The 22,852-nt window shown below is 44.7% G+C and overlaps 1 protein-coding gene across 6 annotated transcripts in view; it reads left to right on the top strand.

Moving 5' to 3' along the window:
- JCAD (junctional cadherin 5 associated) overlaps positions 1–22,046 on the top strand; it is a 60,394-nt gene extending 38,348 nt beyond the window's left edge. For 3 of the 6 annotated variants that reach the window (XM_063414486.1, XM_063414491.1, XM_063414478.1), the window contains 3 exons: positions 5,829–6,190; positions 12,543–16,198; positions 20,272–22,046. In XM_063414486.1, the coding sequence (XP_063270556.1) occupies positions 5,889–6,190; positions 12,543–16,198; positions 20,272–20,510 (4,197 nt within the window). In that variant the 5' untranslated portion in view covers positions 5,829–5,888 and the 3' untranslated portion in view covers positions 20,511–22,046. Of the gene's footprint in view, positions 1–888; positions 907–5,828; positions 6,191–12,542; positions 16,199–20,167 lie in introns of those variants that run through there. The other 3 variants (XM_063414502.1, XM_063414511.1, XM_063414518.1) reach the window with 3 other exon arrangements.
- Positions 22,047–22,852: the final 806 nt, after the last annotated feature.

Here is a 22,852-nt window from a genome sequence, read left to right on the forward strand (position 1 = left end):
TGATCATAGTGAACATTGTTGTTGAAGGCTTCTCAAACATTAATTTTATCTTCCCAATGGAGCATGTGTGTACAAGTCAGTGGATGTGGTGCTGGTCGTTTCCGTAGCAGAGGGCAGGGGCATGTGATTCTGGGGTGGCTGCATGCACAGCACCACTGCAGCCTGCTAGTTACAGTCCCATCTGACTTTATTGTCCTGCAAAAGATTAAATTAGCAAGGTAAAAGCCTTGTTTAGTGTGCTTTTGATAGGCTGTTTTAGATGCACACATGCAAAGCCAGAGTGAGAAAACAGGAGCAATTAAAATGTCCAAAACCTTAGATAGTCTCCTGGGATGTAGCTCAGGGTTATATTTAGACAGAGCAAGTAGCACCATCTAGTATGAAAACAACCATAAGAACCTGTTTTCCATTGCTCTAGTCTGTCAGGCTTTTATCACTTGATCTGAGATTTTCAGGTTGTGTGTCTCTCTCAGGCTAGGTTTATTTTAATATTGTCAGCTAAACCAATTCAACCATTTCCAAGAAAAACTGGAGAGGAGGAGAGAAGGAATGTTGTTTTGCCCACATTAGAAAGGGGAAAGAAAATAAATCCTCCAGCTTTTTGATTGAGAGCTGCGGTGCCATCATGTTCAGGAACAGGATCTGTGGTGACAAGGCTTGGAGACATCTCTGCGTGTTCTTGGCAGACTCATCTCTGTTTCAAATTATTCAATTTTCTGAAGACCTTTCTCCCCATCCATCAGCACTCCCAAGCCCCTGGTGCCGAGCAGCCCACTGGTGACCCAGCCCTGTGCTCATGCCCTCGCTGCTCCAAGGGGTGTGCCAGCAGAGCATGCCTGGTCCAGGGCTGTGCTGCTGGAGTGGGATCATCCCTGTAATGACAGCCCCTGCTTCTTCCAGGTACAGGTGAGATGGGGTCTCAAATCTGGGAGCAGAGAGCAGGCACAGAGGTGCTTCTGCTGGAAGTGTAGACAGGACAGCAGGGAAGGGCAAGAAGGGCAAGGAAGAAATGGGGGTGATGGATGCAAGCGGAGGACTGGCCAGCAGAAGCTGTGAGGGTGCAGGAGGAAGGATGGGCTGACTGCTGCAGTTGTGGGCTGTGTGGGAGGAGTGGCTCAGCTGGTGGGACCAGGAGACAGGAGGGCAGAGAAGGGATCCTGGAGGAGAGGGGGAGGACAGCAAGAAGGATTGGTGAGTGTGGGAAGGAGGAAATGAAGGCACTGGAGTGCATGGTGGTGAGGAGTTAACAGGTGGGGGGTATGGGGCTTTCTGGACAAAAGTGTTGGTGTTGGATTAGATGGACAGAGGGATGGAGGAAAGCACAGTACACAAATTACTGCAACCAGTTTTTTGGCTCATCCCATGCCTTCATTGTGTGGACAGCTATTTGCCACACTTAGGTTTCTGTGCAGAGGCACTAGGTTCTTGCAGCAGTTGCTTTGAATGTACCTAGTTCACTTTTAAAGCTGAGTCCTTCAAAAAACTAGGCTATAAGCACTTCAGACTGGGTGCCTAGCGTGGAGAGGATTGTTTTCACTTTAGTCTGTCTGCATAAATATTCTGTCTGGCACATGTCTGATATGAAATGGGAATAATGTCACCCAGACGTGAGTGAAGATAAGCTAGTTTAATGTGTGACCCATCTAGATAATACGCTTTGTAATTCAGATGCCTGTTAGTAACTATATCTTCAGAGCAGTGTTTAAATAGCTGCTTAGGAAGAGCTACCAGAGACAGCCCAGGAAGAACTACCATCACCTAGCCTGCACACCAATCAAGGTTGGAGTCCTGCAAAATTCAGTAGCCTCAAGTCATGTAATTAGAGACTGCAGCAAATTGTATGTCCATGCAGGGTGCCTTAATTTTGGCAATTCTTGATGTTGTATACTTAATTTTGCGGTATGAATCATGTTCCTTTGGTGTTTTCTTTTCTTGAAAGTTGTACACAAACATTGACATTATTGTTATAAATAGTTCTGCCGAGGTGGTGGGCAGGGCAAATCAGAAGAACTTCAGGGGTTGTATTCAGCCAATTAAAGGATTACCACCTTTCCCTACATTTCAAGTAGCAGAGGGCAGGAGAGATGTTACAGAGGGCAGCCAGGACCAAATCCTCTGTCACTTCTGCTCTCCCACCCAATATGTGGCTGCTGTGCCAGGACACTCTCTGGAACTTGGGCTAAAGGAAGGAGCCTGCCAAGGGGCTGCTCAGAGCACCATGAAGGGAGCATTCAGTGCCATGCAAGTCATTTCAGAACATGGAGGTAAGATTTACTTCTGCCATTGCTGCAAGTGTCAGCATTCATCATCACTGGTACTGGTCATCATACCCCCAAAATAACAAGGAACCCCAAGAAACAAGGAACAGGGAATCCCTGCCACTGAAAACAGCTACAGAAAAAGGCAGATCATAAATAGAAAATGTTTCCCCCACTGAGAATGAGTTCCAGAAGCAGCTCAGAGGAAACTAGCACCAAATTTCTTCAGGGTGTTTTTCAGGAGTGCTTTGGGCTTTTCTCAGGCCGGAGGTGAGATCCGTGCTCATGGATGGAGCACCCCAAGGTGAGGTGCTCTGACGACGTTTCCATCTGGTGATCCCATTGTGTCCTGCTTGCTCAGGCTGTGGGTCTCCATTGTGTCTGTCTACATGGGGGCTGGTGCTGATTTCCGCCGTTCGCGCTGTTTCTTTGCATCTGAGAGTGCTGTTGAGAAGTTTCCAGAGAAAAGCCTGGCCCCTGTTTCCAATGTAATGCAGAGTTGTACCGGCTGCTGGGGACAAGTCGGAAACACTGGCAAGATAGCAGGCATCCTCAGGAAGCAAACCCTATCACAGAGCACTGATGTCATTGGCAAACAAAACATATGAGGGCTGGAAAAACAAACTGTTTTGCAATGTTGTTGATCTTCCCTCAAATTAGAAGCTCTGCACAGCCTTTACTCTTCGGTCTAGTCTGACAGATTATTTACATGACAATGCTGCAGCAATGGTTTTGTTACTCCTGCCAATCCAATTCCTTTGATTTAATTTTTTAGGTTTATTTATCCAAGGGAGGGTGGGGTGAGTGTCCCAGAGCTCCAGCCAGATTCAGAAAGCTGGCCAGCATCCTTGCAGATGATAGGTGCTGACATGCTTGATGTCCTGCAAGCTTTGATCAGGCAGGACTTCCAGATTCCCTGTCCCTGATCAGGTCCAGTGCAGGAGATGCTACTTCCCCATAACTTCTGCACAGCCTTCTGAGACTGTGTTCTGACAAAGTCTCAACTAGTGGCCAGCTAGTTGAGACTGCTACTGGCTTCTTGGAGCTTGTGGCGTTAGCAGGGAGCAGGACCCTCCCCTTTGGTTGTTCCTATTGTGATGGGCATAGTGATAGCATCCTTCTCCCAGATGGGCCTCCCCACCACACATAGCACCATGGGGCTTCCCCTTCCACACGTGGTGAGTTTGCAGAGCAGGAAGAGACGGTCATACCAGTTCCTTATGGCACACTTCCACTGATTGCTCCTCACCACTGGTGCCAAAAGAAGGATCAGAGCAAACCCAATATGCTGGAGGTTTCTTGCCCACGCACCTTTGCCTCTCTGATGGCTGCAGTGGGCGGCAGAGAAGAGGTTAAACTCTTCTCCAAGCCAGCCCTATAATAGCAGGAAAAGCACATTTCTTCCTTGCACCTGTGAGTGCTTCCATGGGCTTTCTGCTGTTTATGGTAGTCACATTGGATCTTTCTCCTGTTAGAAGCTGAACAGCTCTAGCAGCCAGCTGTTCCCTTTGCTCTGCTCATACCTGGCTCCTTGCGAAGTCCAGGCAGGGGGTGGATGGAAAATCAGCTTTTTAGGTCAGCATTCAAAAATAACCCACAAAGCCTTTCCTTCCTTCCATGAGGGAAGGGTCCCACTCCTCTCTCCTTTCTGCCTGCTTGTACTTACGGCTGGCTCACCTACTCAGAGCTTTAACTGGGAATTTGGAGTTCTATTCTAGCAGGGGCTAATATCTTCAGCACAGAGCTTTATTTCTCTGCTTTTAAAGGGTGTGTAGTGTTACATGTGTGAAAAGGGAGGAGATTCATTAAGCTCTAAGGACAAACCGGTTTAGGTGTTCAGGAGGCTCTCAGGCTGGAAAACCAATTTTGTGGTGTTTCATATTAAATTGTAGCTCTGCATAAAAATTGTGCCTGTTTTTCTACACTGTGAGCTCTCCTGGGGTGAGTGCTGTGGCCACTGTGGGCAGCACAGTGCAGAGGTGGCTGGAGGGTCCCTGGATGCTCAGAAGCTGCACACCAGGATGGCCCAGAGCAGCTGGCCAGACTAGCTCCACAGCTGGCACAGCATCCAGGAGTTAAGGCAGGACATAAAATAGACATGGCAATGGATAGGGGAAAAATGACCATAACACACAGAGTGCTGCAGCACAGAAACTGGTTTATATAGCACACCAACCCATCCATTTCTGTGTATGTGTAGCCTGAGAGATTTAGTACCAATAAACATGCAACTGCCATCTCAGCAGTTGCTCCATTTCAAATAAATCCTCGTGAACAGGAGTGACCAGACTCCCTTTCTTCATGCCCAAGAAGAGCATTAGAGAACAGTGTATAAAATGCACTTTTGCATCATGAACTTTGCAGAGGCAGTCTCCTTTTAAGCTGCCAATGCAGGGCTTATGATCCTCAGGTGGACCTGCTACTACTAAGGACACGCAGTACTCACTAGATGTGCTAAATGAACTCTTCATGCAGGGAAAATAACCTTGTGGTTTGTATTTTTCATAAATCTCTTTCTGTGTGTTTTACCTTTTTATCCACCTTTTAAAAATTTATTTCTTTTGGTAACAGAGTTCAAACAGGGAGGAATCTATCAGGATGGGTCCATTGTTTTGTACAACCTTCAGAACAGAACATTACCTTCCACACATTTTAAAACTCTGCATGAATGGGTATTCTATAATTGCCATAATAAGCTGTGAGAATGGTATAGACAATAGAGACTGTTTTCAGCCAACTAATTCAGTTTGCTGGGTCTTTGCTCCAGTCAGTGCAGAATTGAGGGCTATCACTGGGGAAGAAAAATCTTGACCATCCTGTCTCTTGCAGATCCTTGAGATAAAATACACATGAGCATCATGAGTCATGTTGCACAATGGAAGTGTGCTGTAAAAACAGCATACTTGAAATCTTAGGTTTTGTGTTATTCTAGCTAAGGATTGCAGCAGGCCAAAGCAGGGAGAAAAGAAAGTAATCTGTAGAAAGGACTGTTTAGCTGGGGTATTACATATTACCTGGGTTTCTCATGTGGTTGCATAATTCGTTTTTGTTCTTATGCATATTTTGTCCTTGTTCATGTGAACATTTTTTTTAATTGGAATATGCAGAGCTGTAGGGAGAGGCTTATTGCTCTGTAATCCACCCCCTCCTCCTGCAGCAACTTAAAACATAATACAGAGCACACCTTTCCATGACTGGAGAAAAATAGTTTTCTAAGGAAATGCCTGCTTAAGTTGTGGGCTTACCTCCAGCACAAAGTTTTTATTTTGAGATTGCATTAGTGAAATCTGAAAGCTGCAATCACCAGTGAATTCTTGAGTGAAAGGGACTGAGTCAGCAGCAGCAGCACAGCATCTGCTGCTTGGCTGAGTGCAGGGAGGTGTATTGTCTAGGGAAGGACAGCACATGATTCATCAGCATCTGCATGCACTTGCTTCATCTGTTTTATTAAGAGGGTAAAAAACTGAGTACAGGAGATGAGACTTTTAGCTTCAGTAACTTACCAGCTGATCAAGGTTATCTTTCCTTGTCTAAAGTGGCCTTCTGCTTGTGTTTGGTTATGTTTTGTAGTGATGGGTCCAGCTGGAAAGAGCTTTCTGATGGCACAACTGTGAGTGAAACCAGCACAACATGTTCAGTGTCGAAGACCTCCTGATTTCTCATGGATACAAATTGTCGAAAAATCCCCCTGTTTCATATGAGAACAGATATGATGGATACCGGCATGAAATCACGGGGAACAGATCTGCTCAGAGAACAACACTGAATGGGATTGAAGCAGAATCCAGAGCTGGGGCCTACAGCAAGAAACCTCTGGTGAAAACCAGCTCAAGCAGCACTGAAAGCAGCCATGGGAGCCAAGGGAGGCAAGCAGGTCCTGGTTACCACCATGACCTTCAGGGTTTGTCCACTTTTCATACTTCAGAAGGGGGGTAAGTTTCAGCATCATGCCATGGCTTTGCTTTCTCTTTCCTTTGGTCTTGACAGATAACTAATCATGACTCTAACCCTTAACACCTTCATCCTGTGATCCTTTCCTGCTCCCATCCCAGTAACCATTTCCATTCACTGGATGTCCACATCCAGTGACACATCCATTCACCTTCTGCTAGAGAAAGGCCTTTGGGAATACTGGGATAATGGGAAGTGGCTGAGTGTGGGAGAATATGTTTTACTAATGTGGTCTGTATGGGAGGCCTTTCTGATGGACTTAGGAAAGCTTAGTTCTAGCACAGGAGGGAAAAAAAAACGGGAATAAAGGTCTTCCTTTTCTTCAGTTTTAAAACTGCACCCAGCTTCTTTTGCCACTTACACACCCAGGTTTTGCTGTGACTCAGCCATGTGCAGCTCTTGGTGAGTGTTCCTACATGCACTGAGAACTTGCTTGGTCTCCTAAGGCTGCTCTTGTGGATTAAGCATGAGAAGGTGCCTGTGCACTTCTTTTATAAAACAGCTCCCAGCCAGTGGAAGCTCTGGTTGCCACTCCATAAAATGTGCTTGCACAGCCATGGCTTGCTCAGACGGAGTACGTGCACGGCGGGGCTGGGGCCGGCTGGGCAGGAAGAGCTGTGTGTACACACCGACGCTCGGCCATTGTTCTGCAGCTATTTGAGGGCTGCAGATGAACAAAGGAAAGGGGCTCGAGCAGGACTGGAAGCCAGCCCAAGTATGACGATGGTTTACAAGGAAAAGTCCCTTCCTCCTGCTGAGTGGGCTTGAAACTGAAAGCAGGGCAAAACACTGTCGCCTTGGGAGCTTGTCTTCTTACAGAGACCTTCAGTAACATGTGGCAAAGCCATATGTCCCCTTACTCCTGGGCTCGTCTGCTCTTTCCCTTCACATCTTTTCCCCTTGCAAGTCTGTTTGCCTGGAGCAGGAATGGCTGCTGGTTGCCAGGAAGGATAATGGGCAGGAAGAGATGTGAGCCCTCTAAAGCAGTCATAGAACAGCAAGTCCTTGTGAAGGTCTCCAGGTGGAACCGTCCATTCTAGAGAAGAAAGGGCAGAACACAGATGTAAAGGTAATTGGGAGGATCCTTTCTGGTGTGTTTTGGGTGAAGTAAACTGGACAGCAAAAAAAGTGAGGAAAGATACTGAAAAAGAATGAAAGTGGAAAAGGTTTTGAAGCAGGGGAAGAGAGCATGCAGCAGTGCTGAGGAGGCTAGTGCTGAGTTTACAGTGTGGAGAAATACTGTTTTAAAGAAGATCTGGCTGTGCAAGGCTGGAAGCTACCATAGCACTGCTGCTCCTGCACCCTGTTAGTCAGAGCCTGTGTGGATGCACAGGGGTTTGAGAGGACTGCTGCTTCCCTGCTTCCAGTTCCTCTGGCTGCATCTGCAGCGACTCACACATCTGCCCCACCTCTTGGGTATGACAGAGATATCTGTAATTCCTGGCCTTGGCTAAATACCAAATAAAGGTCTCTAACAGTTTAAACATCTCTTTCTGAATGCAAGGGGTGGAACCTGCCAATCTACAGCATAGTTAAATATTATATCCTAGTTCTTAAAAGTGGCTTTTCCACATAAAAATAGGGAACACAACCCTGGAAATGGCTTTGTCACACTTTCATAAAAATAGAAATATTTTCTTGCTATTACTATTACAGCAAACTCTGATTCCCAGTGAGCCTACTGGGAACTCTCACTAGGCACTAGCAGCTGGGAAAACCTTTGTGTCATCCCTTCCTTGCCACGCCTGGGAGTGTGGAGTGCCTCTGGTGTGGAGTGTGACACAGTGGCCCAGCTGGCCCGGGAGGGAGGAGGGAGCTCTCCAGGCCAGATCCAGGAAAGCCACACTGCAGCACCTCGTGTCAGCTCCCGAGCCCCAGGTGACAGTCCCCTCCACATCCACTCCCGAGTCACCAGGCTGCTGTGCCTGTGGGCTGCTCTAAAACTGGGGAGAAGATACCTGCGATGGCCCAGCTGGGACTGCTCGGGCCTGTGACAGGTGGGGAACTCCACCAGACATTTTGGTATCGCTGCTTGGTTTCTGGACTGCTGGGAAATCAGCTTCTGCTTCCCAGGCAGGGAAAGTACTGCACACTGCAGAGATTTGGGGATGATTTGGGCCCAAAGAGGAGATGACCACCCAGCAAGATACTCTGAGCATTGCAAGGTATTTCTGCCTCCATTTCCTGGTGCTGCTTTCCCAGTCAGCACAGAGCAGGAGAGGGCCTGAACAGGCTGCGTGTGTCCTTCACAGATGGTGGCAGTTCCACAGCAACTCAGAGCTTGGCTTAGGCTCCAGGGAATTATCTACACCATACTCTTTTTTATACCACTGATGTAGAATCACCCCCCATACACCTTGGAAATGAGTGATGTTGCCAGCCTTGTGGCTGCCTTTGCAGGCAGATTTGCAGGGCTTGTGGTGTTTTGTGATGGCAGGGGATGATGCTGTTGTCTCTGCTTATTAAGGTTGTTCTGCTAACCAAACCTTGCTGAGGAGGGTAGAGGCTTCATTGCCACTGCTCCTGCTGCTTGTGTGGGGAGAGTGATGCCCTGGTGGAATGGGGAAAAGTGGTGTTTGGTTCCATCCTGCTGTTCTTCAGGCTAGGTGTGAGGGAGCAGATGGTGGGAGGGCTGTCCTGGTTTAACTGAGCATTCGGAGGCCACACAAAGGTTTGGAAGAGGAGACAAGTCAAAGAAAATGGGAAAGTTGATCCTATGGGTATAGATGAGAGTTCTCTCTTCACAGGAGGACTCCCTCCTGATTCTGTTCTAAGTAGAGAGAAGAGGCATTTTGCTTAGTTGTTTGTGTGGGAGGAACTATGTTAGTAGCTAGCAACTTTAGTGATAAATAGATATCATCATTAATGAGATCACCTGCTGGAACAATTAGAAAAGTATTCTGGTGTTTTCCAGTGCTGGGTTTCAGAAGTGTGTATGTGAGGATAGGATCTCAAAATAGAACAGAACCTGCCAGTGTCCAAAACAGCCCTCTGAAAATTTTTCCACCTTGCTGACTTTCCTAACAGTGCTCTTTGTGGGACACAAAAATTGCGCCAGTGCCTGTAGCTCATGCAGGATGAGCTACCGAGCACCCAACACCTTCCACTTGCACACTGGCAGGCAGCCACGGGGACAGATATTCCCTACATAGCCCTGCAGTGGCCTAATTCTGTGGGCTTTGGACTTGGATGCCTGTGCCACACTCCTTCACTTTTGGCCTCATTATCTGCATCCTGCTGGTCCAGTGTCACCCTAGGGGAATTGGGCAACTTCAACCCATGGCTCTGAGCAAGACAGCTCAGTGAAATGTGGTCATGCAGCCAGTGCAGGGTAGACTGATAGGCTCATTTCTTGTAAAGGACTAAAATTCACAGAAAGCTAGAAATAGTGTGGAGGGGTTTAAAACCATTTTAATTAAATTAACTTTACATAGAATCAATTCAAAGCACTTTATGAGAGCAAATGGGATACTCGTTAGAAGCAGACCTATTAGAAAAGAGTTCATAATGTTAAATCCACCTCCTTGATCCCTTGGGACCACTCTGCCCCCAGAAATTCAATCTCCCCAGGTGGTCCCATGGGACTGCTCCATCCTTGGCTCTGTTCTCCCAGCTGTCAGGCACTTGTAAGCTGCTGTGCCTGGGTGTGCATTTCTTTGTGTGCCAGCACCAGCGCATCGTGGAGAGACACACAGTTGTGTCATGGCATAGTCAGAGACGAGCTGCTGCACAGGGGGGCTGTGGAGTCTTCTCTTTGATGTTATGTCATGGGCACAAAGACTGCACCATGACTGGCACTCATCATTCAGAGATCTAGCATTGCTGAGGCTGCAGTGAAACTTTTTAAACTTGGAGTGGCTCTCGGAATTTCCTCCCACCGCTTCATTGACTGCAAGACCCAGAAGTGCCACATGTCCTGGAAGGAGGCACTGTCTGCTGCAGCTGCGGCCACAAGCAGTGTGCTGGTGCTGTGCTGTCCCACTGCTCCTGCCTGCCTGCCAGCTGTGCCTGCATGCAGGTGTGCAGGAGCTGCTCTCCATCACTGAGAGCAGGGGAGACTGCAGGATGGGGCTGTGCGGGAGGGTCCTTGAAGCATCCTCTTCCCACTGCACGGTGCAGTGTCGTCTTCAGAAGTTTACGGAGTCTCTGACAGAGCCTGGCTGTGTAACCACTTCCAGTGCCTTAGCCAGGACTTAGAGAGACAGATACTGTCTGTCCTATGAGTAGATCTTAAAAAGGATCGGGTTTAACGTGCTCTATATGCCTCCTTTTAAATGCCTTTTTTACACTCTTGTTGCAATGATGACATAATATAGGTTACAAGATGGATTGTATCATATTCTGAAGTTCATTACTGGAGCCTAGTTATTAACCTTTAAAAATAAATTTAAGTTTTTAAACAGCTTTTAATAAATGGAGGGGCTCTCTCTGTTAAGAAGTATTTTGGGTTACTTTGTGGGTTTTTTTTTAATGGTGAATTAAGGTTTGCAACATTACTAGAAATTTAAAAATCAGAATTTTTAGGTACTTTTCTAAGAGATGCTACCCCTTAAGCAGAAATCATCTCAGAGAAGTCTGATGGCCTGTGCTGAGCAACATGTCAAACTAAATAATTGTAGTGGTCTCTTCTGCTCTTGGAATCTATGACTGTACTTCCTGCAATTTCTGTAAACTCTTTTACAATGATGGACAAAATCAATCAGAAAGAGCAACCAGTCCATTTCCTCCTCACTCTTGCTGTACCCTGTTTCTCACCTCATTTTGTAAACACAAATGGTGCCACAGCAGTATTGGGATGAGATGAAAAGGTAGAAGACACATTTGTTCTGCATTTCCATATGGAAGTGTTGGTTGTTACTACGGTCAGATTCTGATTTAGGAGGTGTCCTGTAATATTTCATTGATTAAAGAAGACATCTGTTCCTTCTTGGGGTTCAGCAATCAAACTGTGTTTCATGCTTCAGAGGCAGAACATTTTGTTCAGAAGTTCAATCTTAATCCAGCTGAATTAATAGAAACATGTTGCTCCTTATCCCAGTCTGTTTTTTAAACTTTTAGACTTGTAAGATGAAGGTAATATACATGAAAGAAAATTGCTGTGGATCTGGATGGCTTAATTTTCATTCTGAATTTTGACTTATGTCTTCACAAACTCCTATTTAAATAGATCATTGTTCTTAGTAAAAAAAGAGCCAGATGACACTGTTTATATACCTTGGGGTGGAGGGAAGAGGAAGAAATTCTTGGGTTCTATCTACATACTTGTCCTATTTCTGTCAATTTTGATTTTTCTTTCCAGTCTTATGCTGGTGGCAGCCACGTAGTGTAAAGGCAGTTATAGTGTTGGACACCTTAGGTACAAGAATAGCAGAATACAATTCAAGTAGAAAATTAATTATTTATATAGAAGGGTACCAATTTTGTTCTGCAGGAATGTATAAAACAGTTTACACTCTGTTCAGAACAGACAAAGAACCTATTCTGTTCATGTAAATCTATATTCTGAATTTCTAATCTGCAATGTCTAATGTCTTTCATATTTCCCTAATAGATTCTTTTATTTAAGAATTTTGTACTTCTTTTGGAGTACTTTACATTTTAAATATTGGTTCCATCTTATTCAGAACTGTGTTGATACATCATCATTGTTGTGACATGTGTCATTTAATCCAAAGCACCCTGAAGAAATTTGTTCCCTCAGAAAGATGAACAAGAATCAATTCTGGAACTGACATGTTTAATTTCAGCACTTTTACCAGGATGCAAATCATGTTTCTTACAGACTATATCTTATGAAATCTTACAATATAGACATCTACCTGTTCTCCCTACCTCTGCGTCTTGGAATCCTATTAAGCTTGAATACCTCAGTAGTCTCTTTGACATCTATAGATTTTGATTTAGCAGGATACAGAAGTAATTCAAGACAGTCACTTCTAGTTTTAGAATGGCATCTTAGAATCAGAGGCTGATCTGGGTAGGAAGGGACCTTCAAGATCATCTAGTTCCAAGCCCCCTGCTGTGGGCAGGGAATTTTCTAATGTCCATCAAGTAGGCCTGTGCATGTTTGCACAGCAGGTAACTGTGTGCATTTGTCTCTCTTTTTAATATCTTTGCATAGCTAACAACATGTCAAAAGAGCTTCTGTCCCTTCCTTTACCTGTGTTAATTGACTGACTTTTAAATCCTCTCATTAAAACTGTCACCTGGTTGCAAATAGATTATACAAAGCCCCATTGGCATAACTCATCATTTGACCTCCTAACAGCCTTACCCATGGTGGAAAGAACAGGCACCTGTGCACACTGCCTCTGACACTGCTTTTTTTTCCAGGGTTTATGACAGGCCTCATTTAGCATGGTCTTCCCAGCCCAAGACTGATAAAGATCTCGCCTACTGGAGAAGACGAGGACAGGACTTCAGTGTGCTATTGGGCTATTCCCAGAAAGCCAGTGTGGAGATGAAGGGCCTGGCTGCAGCCCCAGGGGCACCCCGGCACCCCAAGGAGAGTCAGCTGAAGGTGGCGACAGGTGCAGGGTATGTCAGAAGAAGTGGCTTGCAGGAAAGCTGTGAAGTGCCCAGTGACTGCAAATGGCAAAGTCTGGAAGTAGAAAGCTGGAACCAGCCAAGAAAAGTAGGGAGGCAAATGTCCGAGGGTGACAGGGAGAAGCTGCTTCAAGAGCTGTATTCGCTGACCCTGGGAGACAATGTACTCAGCACCCACAGCAGGGGCAAATCGCAGTCTCTGCCAAGGGTCCTTTCACCTGAGAGCATGAGGTGCGTGGAAATGCCCTCCCTGACCAACAGTAACAACTCCCTCAGCGTCACTAAAACCCCCTCCTATCCCCCAAACAGACTGAGTGCGGAGCCAGCCAAGCACCACGGAACGGGAGGCCATTTCCTTCCCCTGGTGAAGCCCAAGTATGGGAGACCCCTCAAGCCTCCATCCTATGAACTGCAGAGGCAGACCAGGGCACCTGCAGAAACCGTGGGTTGCCAGGACCACTACCAGAAAGAGGAACCTATCTCCTACTTAGCCAAAGTCAATGAGCCAAGGCAAGATTCTGGCATTCCAGACTCTGGTTTGGAGCCCCCAGTGTACGTACCTCCTCCTTCTTACAAATCCCCACCTCACCAACACGCGACCCCACATTCCCCCAGTGAAGTGCCTAACACCAACACGTGCGCCAGCAGCGATCCACAGGGTCCTGCAGAGCGGGTTGTCCCCTGCCAACGACCAGCCATGAATACTTTTGAAGTGGGGGGTGACCCTTGCAAAGACAACCATTTTCCTCATGGGAAGCAAAGCCATGCAAGGCGCCCTGCTGACCACCTGCGTTCCGTTCAGTATATTCCCTTCGATGATCCTCGGATACGACATTTCAAAATTGCACCACTGGAAGGTCTGCAGGGCAACTCTAACCACACTGAAAATGCATGTACTCCCAGTTCCGGTGCTTTGCAAGAGAGAAATCTTGAAGTACAGTACAACAGTGCCTTTGTGGATGCATCAAACATGTCCAGTTCTGCAAAGGGAGAAAGAACTTCCGACAGCTCCACCCATAGCAACAGATGGTTGGCACCATCCATCCGAGATCAGGAAAATTGTGCCTTGCCAGACCAAAGAGACAATTGTAGTGCAACTAATCACAGCCTCCGTAACGAAGCCAGCACAGAGTACACGAAAGGCAAACTTTCTGTAAGAAATTCACATATGGACAACACCTGTGAGACTGTTACAAAAGTGAAAAAGTTTGAACCTGGAACTGGGATGCAGAGCAAAAAGAGTTCAAAGAAAAAAATGAATGAAACTATATTTTGTTTGGTCTCCATCCCAGTTAAATCAGAACCCAATCTGCCAGATACAGATAGGAACAACAACATAACTCAGAGCCCTGATAAGAATAGGTTTGATAACAATGGGGCTTTGCAAGAACAAAGTCTCTTAAGTATGTCTTCAACAGACTTGGAGTTACAAGCGCTTACAGGAAGCATGACCAATAAAAATGAGTTACAAAAACAAGAGCTGTGGAGACCAGAAGAGTTCAAACAAATGAATGACCTCAGATTTATTCAGCCTACAAAACACAGAGAGCTCAAATATTCTGGCTCCTGGCCAGGTGATCAGTACAAAGACCAGCAGACACAGACCAGTTTCTCTGAAGAACCTGAGAGCCCACAATTTTTCCATGGTACAAAGCCTGGGAAGCCTGATAGTAGCAAACCACCATCTCCAAAACTCCCGGGATGTACAGCATCCACAGTGGGGGAAAACCAGACAGGGTCTCCTGCTGATGAGAGAGGCTGCAGGCAGAGCAGTTACAGTATGAAAGGCCAGACACACCTCAGCCACTCTAGCAACAGTGCATTTTCCAGGACTGCCACCTCAGTCCTTCAGTCTCCCTCCCCAAAAGCCCACCAGAGCCAGCCTGTGCCTGTTCAAGAGAGGGAAAATGGCCTTCTTTCCAAGGGAGATGTAGTTAAGGGAGAACCAGGTGCTCCCTGCAAAAGCAAAGAACCATTTGGGCAGTTCCTGTTGAAACCTGTAAGTCGCCGTCCCTGGGATGCAATAAGTGAGCTAGAAAGTTTTAACAAGGAGCTGCAAGGGCAGGAGGAGAGCACAAGCAGTGAAGAAGATTTGGAAAGTGCTGCAGCTCCTCTGCAGGCAGGTGCCGTTAGGCAGAGGATGGAGTCCAGAAATGGGAAATCAAGCCAGGAGCCAAAACATGGTGGGAAATCAGAAATGGTTGTGCCAGAGGTGCCTGTATTTCGGTCAGGAAGGGTTAAAAGTAAGTCTGAAAGTTGGAGCATGGGAACAGAGTATGGTGTCGAGCCAAGATACATTGTCTCTCAAGGCTCCTCAAAGCCTGGAGGGAGCAGTGAAGGAGTCAGGCCAGCAGATAGAAGTCTGATAACAGAAGCAGGGATGGGGGAAGCTAAGAGCAGAGCAAGCAAACAGCCAGTTCATGTGGGCCCTATCAAAAGGGTTTTGTCCAGTAGCCCAAGTAGTTCATGTCACAGTAATCCTTTCAATAACCCTATCTTGCAGGAGATGAGCGAAGACCAAAATTACCTAGACTTTGTTAAACTGAGCAAAGGTACAACTCCCACAAATGATAGGGTATTAGAGAGAGGGTCAGTAGGACGCTTATCATTAACAACGAGGAACCAAGGGTGCTCTGAGCCAGATTTGAGGTCAGTGGGACTTGATGTGGCCCCAGAACTTGGTGCTAACAACTCTGATCATTCTTCGGATGCAAATGCAGTGGAAATCCCTGTGAATGAGTCATTGCAGGCAAGAGCTGCAAGAATTTTAGGTATAGATATAGCAGTAGAGTCTCTCCTTCCAGATGACCATGTTGGGCCCCACCCAGGCACTAGCCCTTCAAACAGTGCTCAGGAATTTGAGTCATCAATGATAGGGAGCATAGTAAGTAACACAGAAGGAAAAAAAGAAGATTCTTATGAAGGCAGACGGAAGTGTGGCTGGACAGAGAGTGCTCTCTTTGTCAGAGCAGGAGGACGATCTTCATACCCTGATAAATGCCAGGCCGCTCACCAGGAAGCCAACACTAAACCACTGGTAACTGAGCAAGTTCTTCAACAACCTGTGAGTCCCAGCCAAGGTGAGGACCAAAACTTGGTTTGCAAGTCAGCTGCCTACCAGCATTCAGAAAAGAGAATGAGGAGCACCTCCAAAGTGATAGAGACACTCCAAGGCAAGCTCACGTCTCCGCCCAGCCGGACTGCCAAGGATCGCTTGGTGCGAATGAAAGAAGTTGATTCTGTGTCGCGGATGAGACGTCTGAGCATTAAGAGTGCAGACTCAGGGGAGGAGGTGGATGAGGAGAAGCTGTCGAAGGTACCAGGGGAGAGAGAAAGCAAACTGGCAAGCTCAGGGGCTGTTTCCAAGCGTGTTATCTCTCTCAGTGAAAATGGATGTTTAGGTGGAATTGACAAGAAGAAGATCGACAGAGATTTTTCTTTAGGTAAGACCCTGTTATGGGAGATCCAGATGGGTACTCATTCCTTATGTAATGGGCATGATCAGTTTGCTTGCATGCCCACGTAATGCTGCTCAAATAGTAACTGGCTGTAGGTGGTACTATCCTCATCTGGGAGCCACCCACTTTGCTCTCCTTGTGGAAAAGATGAGTGATCTCCGGTCCCATTTTAGGAATAGTTGCTGTAAAACTCACTTGTGATACAGAAATTCATTCAGAGACTGGAATGCTCCCTCAGGTCTTATCTCTGTGTAATTGTTTCAGGGAATGGCCAGGCTAAAACACTGGAGTTCAAAGACAGTCACTCTAATGCCAGTGTTTGGGAACATGTGGTGATTTAATCATAGCTGTTCTTTGAATGCCGATTTTTTTCCTTATCTAATACTTAAGTAGACACATACTATATCATAGTTCAGAAGAAACTAAAAATAAAAATCTGATGTTCTTCTATGAAGCCTCTGGGAAATGGCTGCATATAGGGCCTGGAAATCCTCTCTCTCTCTCTCTCATGAATATTTTCCAGATCAGATGTTGATAATAATTGTTAACCCCAGGACAAAGGGAAAGTTGACTTTTTCACTGAACACCTTTTTTTTTTTTTTTTCCTATTTTTTGGTGTTTCTGATCTCTCTGAAGCAGAAACTGGGATGCACTTGTGTAGTCCATATGCATCCCCAAAGTAATGTGAGCTATTCCCTCTCTAAAACAGTTTTCATTTAGCATTTTGTTGAGCAACTGAAAATAAGTTGTTGAGCAACTGAAAATAAGTTGTTCAACAAAAGGCCTGTGTAAAGAGATAAATCTCCTAGGCCACCTGCCTTGTCCATTAAATAAATTGGAGTGAACAAACATACAGTGTAGTTAAATTAGTTGCTAAATTAGTATTAATCTTCTCCTTCCTTTTTCCATCCTTTCTGTTACAGTTGACACTTTACCTTGAAATCTGTATAGGTTATTCATTTAACCTTATTCATATAAGTCTGTTTACAGTTTTCCAGTACAGAGGGACTGAAATTAAATGGAGTATACTTTAACCAGGATTTATGCATTTCCAACTGAAAAGAAATGCTTTTATGAGTTCTAAGTATTGACTCCTGCAGCCTTGCAGCCTTTTTCTCCATGTCTTTTTGTGTATCCCACATCTTTGTCTCTTTCTGCTCTGAACTGTGTTCTCCATACCAGATTTTTCAAACAGACTGATTCAGCTTTCTTGTACCCATCAGGTCTAGTATGCCCCACATGCATTTCATATGCTTCCCTCCCTTGGGGTTTCTGCTGGAGTGAAGAAAATAGCTGTTGTGGTGACATGACTTCAGGGATGTATCAAAACAGATTGTGTGCATTTTATTGGAGAGTTATTCTGCAGTAAATTAGGTCTAAATTTATCTCTCTTGCTGACAATGCCAGGCTTGTATTCTGCAGTGTGTTCCCACTGCAGCAGTTCCCTCACAGCCCACCCCATGGATGGCAGGAATGTCCAGTACTGCAGGGTGACACACGTGGGGTGCGTGGGGGCAGGTGGCTCCTCCACTGGTCTCTTCCCATCCAAAGAGACCCTGATTTGTTGATGGCCCCAAAAACTTCACCTTACAGAGGGACTGTAGGTTCATGTTTGTAAAAAGGCCTGATGTCATGTCTTCCTCTGTTAAGTCTCAACCCAATCCCCACAACAGCTCATTGGTACCATTGAAAGCCCAAATAAGAATTAATCCTGGAAAACCATTGTATTTGTTGCTTTCAATGAGCAAATATTCCATTCTAAAAGGCCACTCTATTTGGAGCGAGGTAGGGTGATGTTAGTCTCATAATTGCAGACTGGGCCTGTCACAGAGGCTGCAGCCCTTAGCAGGAACAGGCTTTCACATGTATAATGTAGCTTGGCAGACGAACAGTCATCTCAGAGTAAGAGCCCTGCCAAAACTGAGTGCAAGGAGCTCATCTTACTATGCAAATACTGCCATTAGGAGAACATCTCCAAGTGTTCCCAAATGCATGGGATGTCTTTTCTCCTTTGCTGTTAGAAGACATGAGGCTGCTAATCTGGCTTTGTTTCTGTAAAGAGCATTTTGAATGAGTTTAACCAAATGTTGAATAAACATTTCTGTATCAGTGCTAGAACTCCAGTGTCTGGCCCCCTCAAAAGGATGACCTGGCCTGTCAGTCTGGCACTTTTGTATCCTTGGTTTAGGTGCTGAGGGCATGGGCAAGCTTTCAGTGAATATACTGAGCCATGCAGAGGCTCCGTGTCTTGTGGCCTGGTTTTCGCCCTTCCTCCCCGCCCTTGTCCTGCCACTCCCTGAAACAATGAGCACCTGAAATTTTGTGGGGAATTCTGTTAATGTGAATGAGTCTGGCCTTAGGAAAATCAGGTTTCTGAAATGTAAATCCATTTTTATTCTTAAGTCAACCTGTCACAGAACATTTCAGAATTTTATGTTCTAACCATTTAGAGGCATCTTCATACACCATCAATGCATTAAGCCTAAAAAGATGCAGCATTATCCTAGAGCACACTAGCTCTCAAAAACTTTATTCCTGTTGATTTTTTGCATTCATGTCGTGTCTGTTTGGAAATACCAGAAAAGGCTTAGCAGAAATCATAGGTGTTGCTGGCACAGACAGTCTTTCTTGGCTGGACTAGCAGCTTGAGGAGGGTGGGCAAGGGAAGTGATAAAAAATTCTGCACCACAAATTCACCCACTAGAGCCAAATCCAGAAGTCCGTTCTCAGCCAGTTCCTCCTTGACATGAGTGTGGATGTAGCGGATGGACACTTGCACACAGGAGCAAAAATTTCCCTGGAGGATTTTTATGCCTTTTATGTTTGAATGAAGACGCTCACTCACATCAACACGAAAGTCCCGAGGATGAACATTTTACTCCAAAGTGTCACATTTATGTGTGGAGCCATTTTCACGCTCAGCTGTTGGAACGCGAGCGCTGTGGGAGTACAGCCCACGGGAGGGACGTTTGAGGTGAGCGCAGACGCTCTGGTTGTGTAAGACAGAGGCAGCACGCGGCTGCAGCGCCGGTTTGTCCGGGCCCCTCTGCGCCTGCACAGCCCTCCCTAGGCAGCCCTGGTTCCTACACCGTGCCATGAGCGTGCACCCCAAGGGCACGTCAGGTGTCTGCGTGATGGCACTGGGCAGGCACACCTCGCAGGACAAAGCCTTTGCATCACAACCCTGTCCCAGAGTGATGAGGGTGAAGGGAAAGGCTCATGTCTGCTCACTTCCCAGCCAGAAGTGGGATAAATCCAATTAAAAAATCTCATAGAAGAGTGTCTTCAGGGATTTAGGAAAAGGAAAACCAACCTGTGGTATGTCCTGTGAACTGGCAGGAGGGAGGCTGGAAATGAAGAAGAGTGTTAGTAAGCCAGTTCAGTGCTTTAGTGAATAAGGCTGAAACATGAGCTGCAGTTTTGCAGACTGAAGCGAGACAGACTAACCATAGTGATGCAACGCAGCTGTGCTTTCCTGTTTTCTGTTGAATTAATCTGAAAGGAAGGATTTGCAATCAAATGAAAAGACCCTGATGACTACATGGCATAATCACTCCTTCAGCCAGACTTACACACCCTGCTAGGATGCTTAAAACATTTACTGGTCCTTAGTGTTCAGTATAAGGGGGAGCAAATCTTATGTCTTTTTCTTCCTGTCAAAGCACCTGAAAACTGGAAGTCATCCCTTAGCATTCAGTATGCTTGTTCCTACGTACCCCAATGTCTTCCCAAATTCTATCTTCATGCATTTGATCAGAGTTGTTCCCGAATTATACTGGTAAAAATACAGAATTTGGGTCAGGAATGTGATGTATATCTTTAATGCTGCAAGTCCATTATCAGCTTCTCATTTTTTTAATAAAGACGAGGGAAAAGATGTGTCATTTCCGCAGCTAGCAATATTGAATAGATTTCACAATACATTATTAATAGTGTTTTCTTGTTTTTTTCCAGATACGTATGACCCCACCAAAGTTGAAAAGGTGTGAAATTAACGAAGAGGAGAATAGAGAAATTTCTGCTCTACTAAGAATGTTTCACTGATTTTTTTTTTCTAGGTGCTTTTTGTTTGGTTTTTGTTCTTCAGTGTTTGGAAATTGTCTCCATTTGTGATGTTCATGGTGTACTGATAATGCCTTTACCACTGCCACTAGGAATCAGCTATTCATGTCTGAAACTGTTGCGGAAACCACAGAAAAATCTGACTTCTGCGTTGGAACCATCTGGCTTTGTAGTGTTTAAGACAATACCTACCATTGGCAAAGAGTTTTCATCTGAACTTTATTTCAGTCTTTAGCAAGAACGAAGAAATGCATCAAGTGAGGTGTTACATTGGTGTAAATGTAAACGTGGGAGACTAGTGAAATTATTTTTAAAAGAATGTGAATCTATAAGCTAAACTTCTAAGTATCTACATTCTAAACTTTGTTTAACTTAAGGGATTTTTGGGCATAAATAGAAAGTGCTGCCGCACTGTGTGGGGGAAGGAATGTGAAAGAATGGTAGCAAAGACTGATTGTGAAATTATCTCTGACTTCGAGAGTTTGAATTTACTTGGATTAAGTACTTACTTGCCACCTAGAAAGAAGAAAAACAAAACTCAAAAATCTTCTAAAACGTGGAAGACTTTTGTAGTACAGTGTACAGAACATGTAATTATAGTAGCTGGCAACTATGTTTCAAACCAATGCAAAGTATACCACTGGCTGTTTTGCACTCAGTATTACCTATTTTTGTTTTGCTGTTTAGAAATTCTTTATATGAAAGAATAGTAGCTGGTTTAAAATAGCCCATTTTAACAAAGTAACTATATTTCTTGTTACAGAATACTATCTATTTTTCTACGATGTAAACAATTGCTAACAAGTGGCAAGTATAAAGAAGTATTATTATTATTATTATTATATTTTAAGAAGACTTATTCCTGAGTGAAGGTGCCCCAAGCAGATTTCACTTGTATATCTTAATGCACACACCATATTGCCACTTACTCAGTAGTGCTACCTTATTTTGTTCTGAAAAAAAAGCCATCTATCTATCTATCTATCTATCTATCTATCTATCTATCTATCTATCTATCTATCTATCTACTACAGGGTTAATTTCTAATTTTTCCCACTCAACCCCTGGATCATTCTTCTTGGAGCCACTTTTTGAAACACACTGAGAACTCTCCAGGCTGGTGCTGCTGCCATTCCATTCCAGGGACGCTGATTACCAAAAAATGGGTTTGGATCTTAGTCCCAGTGTTGCCGAGTGGCTCAGATAAAATAGCTGCTTGCTTTCTTATACTTCATTCCCTTTTACAGATTATGAGTTTGGATTAGGCCGGTGCACAAAAATAAGCAAAACTGGGTTCTTCCCTGAAGTCACCAGGTGTTGCTGGGGAGAGGTTCAGGTGTCTTTTTAATTTAAGGCATTTAAATACATGGCTTTAAATATATTTTACCTGCACACACAAATGCATGAATTACAGAATTTATAATAAAGCCTATGCATTCTGCCCTTTGATCCTGAATTAGCCTGCTTAGTATCTGTGTCTTAAAAGCCTTTATGTCCATTCCTGTATTTTTTGTAAGTACCTGTGTACTAACATCCTTCTGATGACTTGCTCATGTACTTCACCAGTCTATTCTATTGGCCTTTTCTGGGTTTTAGCATAATTTTATTTTTTAAAATCTTGTAATTTCTTGAAATATTTTTTCCTAAGTCTGTAATTTGGAAAGAACGATCGGGAAAAACCCTCATCCTGTGTTTTGGCAGCAAGAGTTTCTTGTCTGTAACACATGATTCTGTTACATATGGACTATTTAAAGCTTGCTTGAAAAGAAAATGTGGTGTATAATTTATTTTATTAACTCTTGTGCATGCTGTGTAGCAAAACTTGTTGACAAACTGTTCCTACCACTCTTACTATATTCACCTCTCTTCATCACCATCTAGGGAACCGGACATCAAGGGACTTGTAAATAGCTACAAAACATGTTTTTCACCCCTGGTGCCTCCCCAGCTGAATCCTGCCCATAAAAAACAGTTCTGAAAGAACTTCAGCTCTAATCTTCCCACTTACCAGTGAAGCTGAGATGCGTAGCAATTAATTGAAAGTTTTAATTTAACTTTGATTGCTGAAGAACTGTAAATTGTCCTATATAAGCATTCCTGTTACCTTCTGTTTGTATCTACACAGAACAAAGTTTTTCTGTGCATTTTATTTTCTTCTGATAGGAATAGGTTAATTGATTCTGCAGTGTGTCTGTTTCATCAGTCATGTCAAGTAATTCCTTTTCCAAACCACATAAACATCCAAGATCTTAATAAAAAAGAGGCATCAATATTGCAGGGCAAGTTTTATTGGCCAAACCCAAAAAATTAAAACCTAAAAAGTGGGTAAGCTTTGTTTTGCTGTAGTTTGTAACTGAGCAGTGGATGAAGGAGCAGAGTTAGTACTCTTTTAGAAATGGTATATTCCTCTAACAACATTGGTAGTTTCATTTGACACTAGGATACAGACAACTGAGAAATCCATAGGGTACACTTTTCTGAACAATTTTGCCTCAGTGTTTCTACAGTGTCGATGCCATGGATCAGCTCTTGCAATAAACTGGATAGTGCCATAGCTGAACCACCTTTCCAGAAACC

The sequence above is a fragment of the Prinia subflava genome, chromosome 1, assembly GCF_021018805.1.
Source record: "Prinia subflava isolate CZ2003 ecotype Zambia chromosome 1, Cam_Psub_1.2, whole genome shotgun sequence".
NCBI classification, from domain to species: domain Eukaryota; kingdom Metazoa; phylum Chordata; class Aves; order Passeriformes; family Cisticolidae; genus Prinia; species Prinia subflava.